Genomic DNA, 15,138 nt, shown 5'->3' with positions numbered 1-15,138 from the left:
ATACTTTGTTCATCGTACACTGCTTCAGAATTGCATTCATGGACAGTATTTCCTGTCAGTGGCAGCACAACCCTGCAGTCTTCTCCCCTCTGTCCTTTTTCGTGATGGTGGTGAGGGGATTGGTTTTTCGAGACAGGGTTTCTCTGCGCAGCCCTGGCTATCCTGGAACTCGCTCTGTAGATCAGGCTGGTCTAGAACTCACAGAGATCCGCCTGCCTCTGCTTCCCGAGTGCTGGGATTAAAGATGTACACCTCCACTACCCAGCTTCTCCTGTCTAGTCTTTGACGGGCAGAGAAAGGCCCCAGATATACCACCTTCAGTTCTCTGACACTGGGGCCACTGGGTTGAGCTACTGAGAGTTTCAAAGGTAGAAAACTATGGGCAGAAGAATTTTTATTGTCTTAATCTGTACTGGTAAATCTTTAAGAGAAAGTTTTTTACTGCTTGAAAGGAAGGTGGTTTATTTATTAATTAATTTTGTGGATGTCCTTTTCCTAAGTATTTGTTAAAAGAGTAAATTCTATTCTGAGTGCAGAGGTAAGATACAGATAATCGTTTGTTTCACAAGCCCTTAGTTTTTATTATCCGCCCCCTACGTGTCCACCTTGGAAAGGACCGTGTTTGCCACACAAGAACTATGACCCTTAGGATAGCACTAACCATGTTGTGTTCTGCTTGCTCATACTAGATTTACTGATTTTTTTTAATTTATTCATCCCTGGGATATGACTTTTAAAATGCATGAACCCTATTGTTTTATATCCTCCTGTCCTGTTCTGGGTGATAAATGTGATTGGTAAGTTCAGTCCATGAAGAAGTATTACCTGCTAGGTGGGCAGTGGTGGTGCACACCTTTAATCCCAGCACTAAGGAGGCAGAAGCAAGTGGATCTCTGGGAGTTCGAGGTCAACCTGGTCTACATAGTGGAGTTCCCACGATAACCAGAGTGCTTACCTTGCTCATGCTGAGGTCCTAGGTCAATTGTGAGGGAACAAAGCACACAGAATTAGCTGCAGTCACTCTTTCCAGGTTGAACATCCCTTGCCATTGAGGGTGAGGCTTTGTCCTCTACTCTTTTATTTGTATCAAACCAAAGTAGAATCTTTCACTAAATCAACCTTCACAAATCACATACAGTAAAATCTCATTCAGTGGACCTGGCCTAATTTATTATCATCTTAGATTTTTGTCATGAACTGAACTGAAGTTTATGTTTCTTATTTACTGTGTGAAAGGTGGGTAAGCAAGATAAAAGAAAATTCACTGTTTCTGGGTCCTGTTGTAATAGTAACTTCGCCGCCTATTTTCTGGTTACAGAAGTAATTGTGAGCAGAGTAGAAAACTTAGAGATGCAGAAATTATTTAAAAAAAAAAAACTACTTGCAGGCCAGGTATAGGTGGCGCCCAAGTAGGGGAGACAAGGTGGTCAGGAATTCAAGGTTATCTTCCGATACATAGTTTAAGGCCAGCCTAGGATACGAGAAATCTGTCTCAGTGCTGGAAAAAGACAAAAGAAACAGTTCCCTGCAGCCATCATTGCTGTAATACTGGAGTTGTTTTCTTCCCTCCTTGGATGAATCTTTAACTATAGATCCCCAAATCTTAGGAACTCCAGGTACAGCGAAGACTGTTCCCACTGAGACTGGGAAAGGTTTGCCCAGTCCTGCCATAGCACTGTTGAAGCAGGGCTGCCTGTCACGGAGCACATTTAAAAGACGTTCCCTCGGTTTGTCAGCTGGGGCTAATTAGAAGCCTGGCATTTCTGATTTCACGTTCTGTTAATCAGCTTGGCAGCTGCAGTATCTACCCTCCTAGAAATCTGCTTTCCCGCCTCAGAGGCCTCGTCCCAGCGTGCATGTAGAAAGTAGAGACTGTGTGTATTTGACAGGGACCGTTGGTCCTACGCCAGCTTTCTCACCCAGATCCCCCAAACAAGACCTGCTTTGCGTTTTCCTCCACACCGCTGTGTCTGAATCCAACTATAATACGCCACCTGACCAGAGGAACTCTCAGTGACACAGACCCCTCTTCCTTTAGATAACATTGCCTCAGAACTGGAGAACTTCATGGGGCTCATCGAGGTGGTGACCGGCTACGTGAAGATCCGCCATTCCCACGCTTTGGTCTCCTTGTCCTTCCTGAAGAACCTTCGCCTAATCTTAGGAGAGGAGCAGCTGGAAGGGTAAACCTTCTATATTCTCCTTTTATGAGTGGGTGTGCTTTTTTCTTCTTTTTACATTTTAATGGTGTGTGTGTGTGTATGTAAATGAGTGTGTATGTACATGTGTGCGCACATACACGCACATACCTGTGAGGATTCAAAGAGACATAGGGTGTCTTTCTCAGTCATTCTTCATCCTCTTTTTGAGACCGTCTCTCACTGAGCCAGGAGCTCACCAGTTTGACTAGACTATCTGGCCATTGAACCTCAGAGACCGCCTGGCTCCACCTCCCAGGTGCTGAGATGCCTTGTGTGTTAGGTGGATTCTGAGGACAGAACTCGAGTCCTCCTGCTTGTGCTGCAAGCGCTTGACCACCTGACCATCTGGGCCGTCTCCTTCTCAAGTAGAGAAGTATAATGACTTGCCAAGTATGGACAGTTTATTTTGTTATAAAGATATTTCAACTTGCTGAGTTTGTGTGTTGGTTAGTTTACAGCATCTGTTTATTGATTAGCTTGCAGGATTTGTATTATTGATAGAAACTTTGCCTTCTGCACAAAAACGCTTTACAAGCTGGGTTTTAAAGCAACCATGGATTTCTTGGCAGAGAATAGAAGCTGGTGTTTCCTGCGTGTGTTCACAGCTTCTCTCCAGCCTATGTGCACCTTTGCTGGCTCCTCTGGACATGTAATACGACTCTGGTGTGGCTCTTAGGTTAATGCTTTGAAATTTTATAACTGTATCAATTAAGGAATAAACAAGAAAGTGATGGGAGCATCCTGGGAATGCTTGTCCTTGCTTGTGTGTCTGGATCAGGTTGTAGCTGGAGGCTGTCTTTGTAGCCTCCAGTTTTTCTCAGACCAGCTCTATCCTAAATTCTGTCTCCTGACATGGCCAGACAGTGAGCAGCTCACCCTGTCCTTGAAAGGCGCACTGTCTTTCCATTGGGAAGAGAAACTTCAGAAAAGCATCTTCTTCCTCACAAATCTGAGGCAGGTGCCAGGCACCCAGCCCAGAGTGTCCTAGTCATTCCTGGCCTGTTCCTGATCACTGTCAGTTCATTATTGGTTGTGTGCAATTTTAGAATGACCTGGAATTCGGTCTTTTTCATTATTTGCACCAGTAGCTCTGTGTTCTGGAATCCCTGGCATCGGTAAGCACTTCTTCTTTGACAGATTAGTAGCTGTCACATTTGCTAGTTTCTTAAGGACATACGCTTCCCCCCTTTCTCAGACTGAGCAAGTGATAGTCATAGAGGAGAGGAGGCTTTATTTTTATTAGGATTTTTATGTGGTATCTTATCGTTATGAGTTAACTGAAAGTATCATGCCCTTAGATGTAGCAGAAAATTGAAAGCCGGCTTTTATTTCCAAGAATATTTGTAGTAGCGTGTCTTTCATTATTTAAAACTTACATGTGAGGTACCGGCCAAGTCTTGGTAAGGATGCTTGTGTTTGGGAAGCTTCTCTGGAAAGCTTAGGGCCCCGCCCTGCTGGCAGCGTTTTAGAAAGTAGGGGAGGACAGGGGAGGCCTAGAGGCTGCTACCTAGAGGCTGTGTCTGTCTAGGACCCTAGAGATTATCTTTAGTAGTCTTTAGTAGTAGCTTTAAGTAGTCTTTAGCAGTAGCTTTCTCTGGTCTGCCTTTTCTTCAGCTGTGATGAACTCCGAGGCTCTGTTTGTTTGAGAAGTCACCTGTTTTCTCTCCTTGGCCAGATTGGTCTCAGCCCCTTCACTTCTCCCTCATTCAATGAAGGAAAGAATGGGCTGTGATAGCAGACAAACAGATGGCACAAAGCACAACTTTCAAAGAATTTCAGGGCAAAGAAAAGAAGGTGCCCTGGACATCAGAAGGCAGAATCTGTGGTCGGCGAAGGTCAGACAGGCTCCTGAGGAGAGCTGACAGCGAAGACTGCCCACCCTCTGGAACTGGAGGAGCATGGGGGCAAAGACAGACAGTCGGGAAGAGGCAGGCAAAGAATGCCATCCTGGGCCTGTCTTCCAAACAGCGCTGGGGAGGTGGGCCACGGTAGGATTGCAGGCAGAGATGCTGCACACAGGTGTGGAGGTGTCATTTAGGTAAACTGTGGGACACGCTTGGCTTTGGAGAGAGGAGGGTTAGAGATGTCTGACATTTAGTTTCGGGGTGCTTTCCTTTTAAGCCAAGGTAACCTTCTCCCCAGTGTTTGCCGGAACGTGTGATGCATTACAGTTATGGGAGAAGGGAAGTCCTGCTATGCCTCACCCCAAATCAGTCAGTAAACCTGGGTAGGGAGAGTTGCAGGTTTAAGCTTGAGTACTTTTTTTAAGTATTTCTGTATATTTTTGGCACATACATGGCAAGGGCTAGAAATGACGACTTTATCCCTATAATTATTCATATATATATATATATATATATATATATATATATATATACATCCATCCATCCATCCATCCATCCATCCCCAGGCCACTTGTGATTTTTTTTTTAAGCATCCTTGCTTCAACTCATTATTGAAGGACTCTATTTGTTGAGCCTCTCATATGGCTAGTGAGAACAAAATAAATGCTTCCATTTAGTTCAGGATGATTCTGAAGCCTTTTGTTTTGATGGAAAGGTGAACATTGCCCGTGAGGTATCCTTCAACCCCAGCTGTGTAAGGAAACACCGCAGTCCCTCTCACATAGCCTTCGAGCAGCCCCCATGGAACACAGTAGTTTATCTAGAGAGTAGTTCCTGGGTTTTCTTTCTGAGCCTTCTTAACCTGGGTCATGCATGTTCATGAAGAGTCATTTCTGTAAGCTGATTTCCGGGCTGGCGACAGGTGAAGCAGAATTCTACCTGAACACAGATCAGAATGGGCATCCAGAGAACGGTACCCAGGTAGCAGCAGGATCCTTTGGTTTTTCCAGAAGGCCTCAACCATCATTCACTCTGTAATGTCACACATCTCTAATCCCAACTTTAGATAATAAGAATGTCATGGGAGTCAGAGAGATGGTTCAGTGGTTAAAAGCACTTGTTGGGCAGGCATGATACCCATGTTTGAATCCTAATCCCCCAGATAGCTGTACATGCATGTAGCTCCATGTGGTGAGCTAAGACAGACAGAAACCAATAATTTGCTAGTAAGCTGGCCTGCCTAACCTAAACGATGAGCTTTGGGCTCACTGAGAGCTGAGAGTAACAGAAGGATCCATATCTGCATGTGAGGCACACATACATACACCCCAAAGAGAGCAGGGCTTTCCTCAGCAGTGGTGGTGCAGTGCATTGATAGAGCTCTTGATCTGTAGTGCAGGATTGCCTGATCTCTACCAGAGCTTATGGATAGTGGGAGGGAATGAAGAAGGAAAGTCATGTTTCTGTCGTTTTTGTTGGTTGGTTGTTTTTGTTGGTTTTTTTTTTTTCTCTCTCCCACTGGGTGAGGAATTTGGTGTTTTTCCCTTGAATAAAAGAGAAAATGTTTTTATTATCTGGAAAATGCTCTACTTCGGACAACCTTGGTTTGGAGGCAATCAAATAAGTTAAAAAAAGTTCAAGTTCTTTGATGCTGCCAAGGATTGTTGTCTTGAAAAGAACAAAAATTTCAAAAAGGTGGCTAGTGAGAAGAGGTCTTCATATGTTTAGGCATCTCTACTCTGTTCCGTTTGACTTTGGAGACTCGGTTTTTCGTAATGCCTTCTTGCAGCTCTGGGACTAGACCCTGCTGTGAAGAGACACCATGACCACAGCAACGCTTAGGAAGAAAAGATTGAATTGGGATGGCTCACTCACAGTTTCAGTCCATTATGATCATGATGGGTAGCATGACAGCATGCAGGCGAACATGGTGCTGGAGCTGACAGTTCTTACACCTTGCAGGAAACAGGAAGTCAACTGACTGTCACACTGAGTGAAGCTTGAGAAAAGAGACCTCAAAGCGTGTCCTCACAGTGGCACACTTCCTCTAGCAGGGCCACAACTCCTAATAGAGTCATCCTGGGGGTCCATTTTCTTTCAAACCACCACAGGTCCTAACATAGCCTCATTTTAGCACATGCTTGGGACTTTTAAAATATATAAAATTAGTCATGTGACCTGGCAGTTCTAGGCTCTACCTAGAGACTGAAAACGTGCACATGCAAATGTTGTGTGTAAATGCTCATAGCAGCATTTTCATAATAGCTACCCAAAATAGCCTGCTGAATCAAATCCAAGGGGGTTCGTCAGTGAATCAGTGGGTAAGCACAATATATACAGAAAGATACTACTCAACACCAAAAGGATTGGGTCATGATGGGACATGTAGTACCATGGGTGGACAGACTGGGGAGGTGCTTGGTTTGGGAACAGATTGGGGGCACTTTGACCTGATGCAAATATTCTGAATCTGGATGATGGGATGATGGTTGGACATCTGTATAAATTTACTGAAGCCCATGTAGCTGTATATTTATAATGTATATAATTTATAGTAGGTATATATATACATATAATTTATAATGGGTACAATTTTATAAGGTAAATTGTACCTCAGCAGAGCTGTTTTTAAAAAGCACTACACCAGAAACAACCTTTTCTGTGGATCTGTGTGGTACTTGGTTTGGATCTACTTGGGTGTCTTATTTCCATACTCATTGAACCCATGTAGATGGTGTAACTTTGGTCTTGAAGTGAACCAGTACTCTACAGATGGGTTGAGTGATGGTAGAAATGGCTATGCCGGTGACAGCTTGGGTGTGCTGGCTTCTGATGCCCTCTAGAGACTGCTGTCAACAGATGGAAGTAGTGTCTCCTTGTGGAAATGAACAGGAATTATTGGTTGTATGCGTGTCTGTAGGTTTTTTCCCAATATGTCACTGAGGGCTTGAGGGAGGGGGTCCTGTGTTGGTTGGAGACCCGAGGCTCATCCCTATGTATCAAAGTGCAGGACTTGCATGTTTTCTGGGACTTTGACACTTTAGAGAATAGCAAGGTCATCCTGTACCTTTGTGAGGCAATTCAAAGCTCACAGCATCCTTTTATATTTAGCTCATCCAATTCTTCCCATTGGCCTCAGGGCCAGAAGAGACCAGAAGACACCTCCCATGGGAAGCAGAGAAACTGCAGCCCTTGAGAAGCCAAGTAAACCACCCAGAGTTGGCACTTCGTAAGCAGTGGAAAGGATGCTCAGGGCTGGTTTCAGTTCCTGCGCCGAATGCTCTATATACCCTGTCCCCGACAGTCTTTCAGGTGTTACTCCCTTTGCAGCATTCAAAAGGGAGGTGGTGGTGCTGGCCTAGAAATGGCGGCCACAAGTCATAGGGAAGTGTGTGCTGTGTGGTTATAATGTCACAGTCCCTCATAGAGGTGACCAGCTGCCCCAGTAAGGTCTACACATTGGCGGTGAAACGCATCCAGGTAGAGGGGAAATTTTTGTTTTCTAACATTGAAAAAACTGAGAGCTGAGGTATCAATCTCAAAAAAAAAACCCAGGGCATCACACAACCTGTAGGAGCCAAAAAAAAAAAAAAAAAAGAACAATTCAGATTTTAAAACTGTTTTGTGAATGTAAAGAACCAGAGAGCTTAGGAACAATTTATGAAATCACATTTGCTGAGTGGTTTCCTTTAAAAAACAATGCCATTTCAAACACATTAGTGTTTGGAAAGTATGCAGACAGAGCTCCGCCTGGGATCATCTCTTAATTTGCACCTGATTGTAGAAGGATGCCAGGGAAGCGGGGGCTGGAAAGCAAACACTGAGTTGACAGGGCACTCCCAAACACTTAGATTATTATTTTGGTGAAGGTTCATATTTTTTTCTACCGTCTGCAGACTCCACGATGCTTGGGTTTTATTGATATCGGTATTCTGGCTCCCAGCCTTCTCAGCATTGTTTAAAGAAAAAAAGTTTGTGTTTACTGTAGAAAGATAATCTCGCTTTTCAAAGTGATTAGTCAAATACCCTGAATTTCTATGTGCCTGCCATTCATTTGTCAAATTCCTGCTTTCTCGTTCATGCTTCCTCTCTGGAGAGAAGAATGTTTTGTTCGGAAGGAAGGTATTTTTGGTACAGTTCTGCTTCCTGCTAGTGAATTTAGTTTACTAAGAGGCCTTGGCCTAGATTGAGATGGAAGTTTGACCTGATTAATTGGCCCATTGCATCCGGCCTGGAGGTGTCTTCACAAGATTTTTTTTTTTTTTTTTTTTTGCCTCCTGGGACTCTTGAGACCTGGGAACAGCCAGACCATTGAGGTTAGAGATGAGCCCAAAGCCTAAAAATATCTCATGGGTCAGGAAGGACTCATGATGGGACCAGTTCTTTGCATCGTCACACCTCTCCTTCAGTTGTCTGACTGTCCTGACCACCCCCACCATCAATAAGAGTGAAGGTTGATGGCTCTGTGGGTGACAGTTCTGACTGACAGGGGTTCCAGGACTTCTCTAGGACATACAGCCTTGTGTATCACAATCTGGATTCCTTTGATCAGTGTCTCAGATTCCCATTCCAAGACACGAGCATGGCAGGGAAACACTTTTACGAAAGGAAAGGATTGCTGGTTCCCTGAGCCCCTGCATGTACATGTGTTGGGGTCCTTGAGGTTTGGCTGGGCAGATTTCACTTGAGTTCCAACTCCTAGATGGGCAGACTCTTGAAATAGAACTTTATTTTGTTATTGGTTGTGTGCGCACATGATGTATGTAAGAGAGGTGTATGTACAGAGGTCAGAGGATGACCTTGTGGAGTCAGTTTACTTCCTTCACAGGAGTCTGGGTCACCTGACTTGTGCTTGGAAGCCTTTGCCTGTGTAGCCATCCCCCTGGCCTTCCTAAGGACTCTTAAAGCCAGTGAGAACTCAGACTTCACCTGTTAAACTCCAGCGCATAAACAGTGCTCTTCATAGCACTAAGGCACCTGCCTGCGGCTTATGTTGCGTTGAAGTCATAGCTTTTCTGGTCCTGAGTCCTTGCCTCTGCACTCCCGGCAAGTTTCTATAGGAATTGTCCAGGGCCGCTTGGCAGCAGTGCAGCTGTGTGGAACTCTTGCCTTGCTATGTGAAGGTCAGGTTGCAGGTGGACCCCTAGTTAGTAGTTCAGATTTGGGCGAAGACCCTCATCAGGTATAGAGAGATACCTTGGGCACTCCCTTTGGGGCAGAGCAGGACTTAGGGACTCTCTTTTGTCTTGGCTACTTCTGGCTCAGCAGGGCAAGCTTTCTTGTCTGATAGGAAAGCAGCAAGGAAGAAAGGATGCATGGTTCATGAGGATCAGACCTCTTACTTAGCTGAGAACCATTACTGACACACTGCCCGCAGTCAGGGTAGCGGCAGAGAGACAGACCTGCTGCAGAACCCTTCTGTGGACACACCAGCAGAGAGAGTTCTTGCTCTCTGCCCTCCCCTAGATGGGAGAGGAGGATGGCCAAAGGTAACTGCCTCCCCTTTGGCCATACCTTCTAGTCTAGTGGAAAGTGGCCGTGGGAATAGTGCCACACTAATCCCGGTAGACTCCAGGTTTTTTAAGCGCGGACCCAGGACTAGTGTCCAGATTCCTGATCCACTCTGGTCCTGTGTATCAGAACCTTCAGGGTAGGGGGATGGTGAAAACAAACTGCATGCCAAGCGTGCAGAGCCACTGTTGGACCCTGTGCCCTGCTACCCTGATGGGAGATCCCAGAGAAAACACTTAGTGGATATTTGTCCTCCCATACTTTTTGGAGACAGAAATGAAGGCTTCTTGTAGTGAGAGGGAGGTGTGAAAGAGGGAGCAGCCAGGCTGTCTCCCGTCCCATCATGCACCGCTGATTGGGCATGGGTAGGATTTATTCCCGGGGATAATGGCAGTCTTTGCTGCTAGCATGTAAGCTGTTCCGGTTGAGTAGCAGAGCATGTCTGTTCTCCTGTAGGCTGATTTCAAGCACATTGTACATATCTGGCTCTGAGGAAAGTAACCAAAGGCATTTCTAGGGAATGATTCGTGGAACATCCTTTGGTGGGGAGAACCTTTGTGTGTTGGTAATAGAAGTCGCAAAGTTAATTAGTGTCCTATCGATTTCAAAACATTGTCCTTGGCTCATCTTTTTGCCCGTGTTCACGGTGACTGTCTGCTTTTACAGAACCCCAGGAGGTAAGCCCCTGATTGGTGTGGAGCCACACATGGCCACAGAGAGGTTCTGTGTTGCTGGAGGGTAGGCACAGTCGGTTGCTAATGCGGATCTCTGTGGTTCCAGGAACTACTCCTTCTATGTCCTGGACAACCAGAACTTGCAGCAGCTGTGGGACTGGAACCACCGGAACCTGACCGTCAGGTCGGGGAAGATGTACTTTGCTTTCAATCCCAAGCTGTGTGTCTCTGAAATCTACCGCATGGAGGAAGTCACAGGAACAAAGGGCCGCCAGAGCAAAGGGGACATAAACACCAGGAACAACGGAGAGCGAGCTTCCTGTGAGTGAAGGCATACAAACCACTGTGCTACCACAGTCAAGATAACAGCCTGTGGCTTTCGTGGGCAGGCCCTCCTTTGTTTCACCTTGGGGTATCAGTCAAGCCTTACTTTAGCCAGTACCTGGCCTCTGCGTATGTCTTCTCAGTTACTAGTGGGCTGGTGCCTGCTACATTCATACTGATACATTTTCCTAAGCATCCTTCTGAGTGTAATAAACATTCCAGTAGGTTCTTAGAGCGTGCACAGTTAAATATCTTTTCAATATGAGCAAACGGTGTCTGTCAAAGAGCCAGTCCACTCCAGCACTGTGAACAGGCCAGCTCTGCCTCTCTCTCCCGTGGTGCCAAAGGCTCAGGGTAGAAGCTCCGCTGCAGCACCTTTCTGTGGGCATCAGGTTTCCTGGTCTTCACACTTGGCCTCCTCTTTGAAGAGAAGTGCACCCGCATCACTGAGTCCATAGTGCTTTTCACATTTCGGATGATGTAATAATATCGTTCTCGTGATACCGTTTTTCACCTTGAGATCATAGGCTAGAGTTCAGCCTGTTAGCCCAGCCACTCTCCAAGTGTGGTCCCAGGCTTGAAATGTCAGACTTTCTTCTCTAGCCTTGTATGGAAAACTGCTTTTAAAAGTGCCATGGCTCTGCCAGGCATGATGGTACATGCCTATAATCTCAGGTCTTACTAGGCTGAGGCAGGAGGATTGCAAGTTTGAAGCCAGCTTGGGCTGCATAGTAAGACCCAGTTTTGTTTTGTTATTTGACTCTTTTATAATTTATTCTTCTCTCATACATTGCGTCGTGACTGCAGTTGCCCCCCACCCCTACCCCCACCCCCGTCCTTCTCCCCACACCCTCTCTCTCCCAGATCCATTCCTCCGCATTTCCCTGGGATATCAACCAACAATGGTACATCAAGTTATAATAAAACTATGCACATCCCCACACATTAAGGCTGGATGAGGTAACCCAGTAGGAGAAAAAGGGTCCCAAAAGCAGGCAAAAGAGTCAGAGACAGCCCCCACTCCCACTGTTAGAAGTCCCACAGAAATTCCGCTACACAACCATAACATATGCAGGGGACATCGACTTTAAGACCCAGTCTTTAAAAGGAAAAAAAGCTAAAGCTTTATTTGACTCTCCATCTTTGACGTTGGAGCATTAGTAGGAAAATAAAGGAGTCATGTGACCAAATGTACACATAACACACAAAGGAGGGGCTAGCTTTGTCTGCTGTATCCAGGTTTGTCTGATGCCCTTAGGACCCGGGAGGCATGTAGGGAAGAGTTGTCCAGGTGGGAATTGTGTACATAGCCAACATCTTCACCTTCCTGCAGAGCCCCTGCCCTGTTCCCCATTAAGACCATAGTAGAAGTCTAGGACCAGAGCATTTCCAAGTGCATCTCCCTTAGAGGCAGGCAGCCTGACATGGGTTCAGCAGCCATTTATTTTCCTTTGAAAGCAGTCAGGGTTTTCTCTTCGCGTGACACTTGAGCTGGACCTGCAGTGCTCTCTGGATTTCCATGGAGCACATTTTGCTCAGAAGACCTCTCAGTGTTCAGTTGTTCCGAGTCTCTTGCCTTTAGCTCATTAGCGTGACAGTTAACGGCAGGCAATTTGGGGGCCGAGGACAGCTCGCTGGAGAGCTTTGAGTGGCCTGCAAAATGTTGACCATCAGTTCCAACCTTTGCAATTGGAATAAGAGTGCTGAAGTCAGGACAGGCTCAGTGCCTGGTACCTCACAGCCAGGGTGCACCTCCCACAGGTCACAAGGCTTGCCCAAGACATTGACCACCTAGTTTCGTTCCTGCTAGAGCACTCCAAGGAGGTCTTCTAGCCTGCTAGTTTGGTGTCATGTTCAGATTAAGATACGCTGCTTTTGGTGGCTTTACAGAAGCCAGCAGATGTCCACACCTGCAGAGCATTTGTGTCCTCTCAGGCCAGCCTACAAATTAGCTGTCATTTAACCAGATCTCCTTTAGCAGACAGTATCTATAGATGATCTCAAAGGTAAAGCCACCTTTCACTAAGGACAATTACAGGTTCATGCCCTATTCCCTGAGCAGGCAGGTGGCCAGTGCAATGAAAGAGGAGCCTATAGGAACTCCCTGGTGAAACGCTTGGACCCTTGATGGAAAATAAGAACACTTCCTACCAAATGCAGCCAGAGCTTAGAGTGGACAGCTAGCTTCAGGAGAGAGGAAAGGTAGTGCACAGCTTTTGTAGAGATGCGTGGATCTCTGTCCCTCACGGATGTCCTTCATGCCCCAGGTGAAAGTGACGTTCTCCGTTTCACATCTACCACCACATCAAAGAACCGCATCATCATAACCTGGCACCGGTACCGGCCCCCAGACTACAGGGATCTTATCAGCTTCACAGTTTACTACAAGGAGGCGTGAGTTTCTGTGTTTGTGCCTGTCATTGTGGTGTAGAGCTGGAGGGTGGAGATCACTGGACCTTTGGTTGGTGTATAGGTTGGCTGACTAGGGAATCAGTGGATTTCCTTTGAAGAATCAGGCCGGGAGACCACTTCTTCCTCATGTAGCCTCTCTGTTTGTCACATGACAATGTCCCAACCTGTGACAGCTAGTCAGGAGAGTATTACCTTCAGGCCTTTCTTTGTTTATAAGGTATTGGTGTTTGATCAAGTTCAACCCAAAGGAAAAAGGACTGAATTAAGTTATAATGTGGGCTTGGTTAAAATACCGTTTTAGCCTCTGTCCCCGAAATACGCCATAGGATACACTGCTCTCACTGATCGAATATCTTCAATTCACTATATGTGTGCAAGGCCTTGCCCAGACCCTGCTCTGGGTCGTGAGCCCTCTAGCATTTAAGGAGAATGGAGAGGGACCATTCAGTGTCAACAGTTTCCAGGGTCTTCCAAGACGTCCCCAGGACTGATGGCATCGTCCTGCCTATGCAGTCATGACTTGCTCCAGGTTGCAACTCTTGGAGGCATTCCATCACCCCACTTGGCCTCCTGTGTCCAGATGCTTTCCCCAGTCTACACTGTCATCCGTTTTCCCAGAAGCAAAGGTGCCCATGGCAGCGGCTGGTACTTCCCATGCTGCTTGAACTAGGGTCCTGGGAACTGTTATAGCCCGTGGGAAATAGGAATGGAGCTCCCCCATCTCCCATTGTGGTTGTTCACAGGTCCGTTAATATAATTTCAGAAGCCAGTGACCAGCAGCCGTTCCATCTCATAAAGCCCCACCCACCCACCCACCCACCATGTATCTGTGCAAAACCCTCTTCTCTTTGAAAGTGCTGCCAATACACTGCCAAAGTTACCTGGTGATTTCACTAATGCCACTTTCTGAGACAATCAGGAAATAAAATATTTGAGTATAATGAGATATTTAAGCGTCAACGCCAGCTATTATCAACTTATATTTTAGAAACTTTTTGGGGGGGGTAAGAAAGTTTTTGTTCAAAAGTTATCCTTTATCAGTATCCAATGTTTGCATTAAACAGCAGTGATTTTTTTTTTCGTATTTAAAAAAAACTGCTCTAATTCAGAAGAAAGTCAGCATCTGCATGTCTTAGGAGCAGTATTTTCAGTCCCTGTGAATATAGAACTGGCTGTCTCTGAGGCTGCTTGTTCAGTTCTGTGGTTCATAGCTGGTGAGCCCCCGAGTCCAGATGCTTGATTTTATTCTTGTATAGAAATCTAATTGTTGATGAGTTTTATTTGGAGCTCCCATTATAGGCAGTGTGACAAGCTCAGCCCCTGGGGAGGTTTCTTGAGAGCTGTGGTGACAGAGCCCTTCAGCATTCTCTCTTCTCCATTGATTGTCTTTCAGACCCTTTAAAAACGTTACAGAATACGATGGACAGGATGCCTGTGGCTCCAACAGCTGGAACATGGTGGATGTGGACCTGCCTCCCAACAAGGAGGGGGAGCCTGGCATTTTACTGCATGGGCTGAAGCCCTGGACCCAGTATGCTGTTTATGTCAAGGCTGTGACCCTCACCATGGTGGAAAACGACCATATCCGTGGGGCCAAAAGTGAAATCTTGTACATTCGCACCAATGCATCAGGTATCCAGGCACTAGATAAGCCTGCCCACCCCCCCGCCCCGTTCCCTGAATTTTTATAAGCTTGCTATAGTTAAATGGGCACAATATGGCTCTAGGGCCAGCAATGAGATGTTTGTTGTTGCTTAACACTGTATTATAATAGTCTTTTCACTGCTAACACCTTAAATTCTCCTGGGCCATTTTCTGGACTTGGTACCATCTTAAGCATCTATCTCTCTGCTCTATGCTAATGAACCCGTATCCTCCAGGGTTGTAAGATGGTTTCTCTCTGAATGCCCAGGATGTAGCTACCTATGTCTGTTTTCATCTGTTTTAATGCTGACTCCTAGGACCTAAAATGATGGGGACCTGTGCACCACCTGCCTCTAGTGACTTACTTTCTGTCTTTATTCAGTAGCCATCAGCATTTTCAGCAGGCAAATAAAGCCTACAAAACTAATAGGCTTAGAGCATTGTGATAGCCAAGTAGGGACTACTAACTGATTCCTCCTTATCTTCTCTTCGTATGCTTAAATGCTAACTCCCCAACTCCAAACCTGG

General features: G+C 45.9%; 1 protein-coding gene across 1 annotated transcript in view; it reads left to right on the top strand.

Moving 5' to 3' along the window:
* Positions 1–15,138, top strand: part of Igf1r (insulin like growth factor 1 receptor) — a 279,154-nt gene that overhangs the window by 213,252 nt on the left and 50,764 nt on the right. Inside the window, exons 5-8 of the mRNA XM_057755916.1 lie at positions 2,039–2,183; positions 10,337–10,551; positions 12,822–12,948; positions 14,360–14,598. Of these exons, the coding sequence (XP_057611899.1) occupies positions 2,039–2,183; positions 10,337–10,551; positions 12,822–12,948; positions 14,360–14,598 (726 nt within the window). The remainder of the gene's footprint in view (positions 1–2,038; positions 2,184–10,336; positions 10,552–12,821; positions 12,949–14,359; positions 14,599–15,138) is intronic.

This window comes from Chionomys nivalis, chromosome 23 (genome assembly GCF_950005125.1).
Source record: "Chionomys nivalis chromosome 23, mChiNiv1.1, whole genome shotgun sequence".
NCBI lineage: Eukaryota > Metazoa > Chordata > Mammalia > Rodentia > Cricetidae > Chionomys > Chionomys nivalis.
Note: the sequence above shows the minus strand (reverse complement) of the source record. Positions and strands in the feature narration are given on the sequence as shown.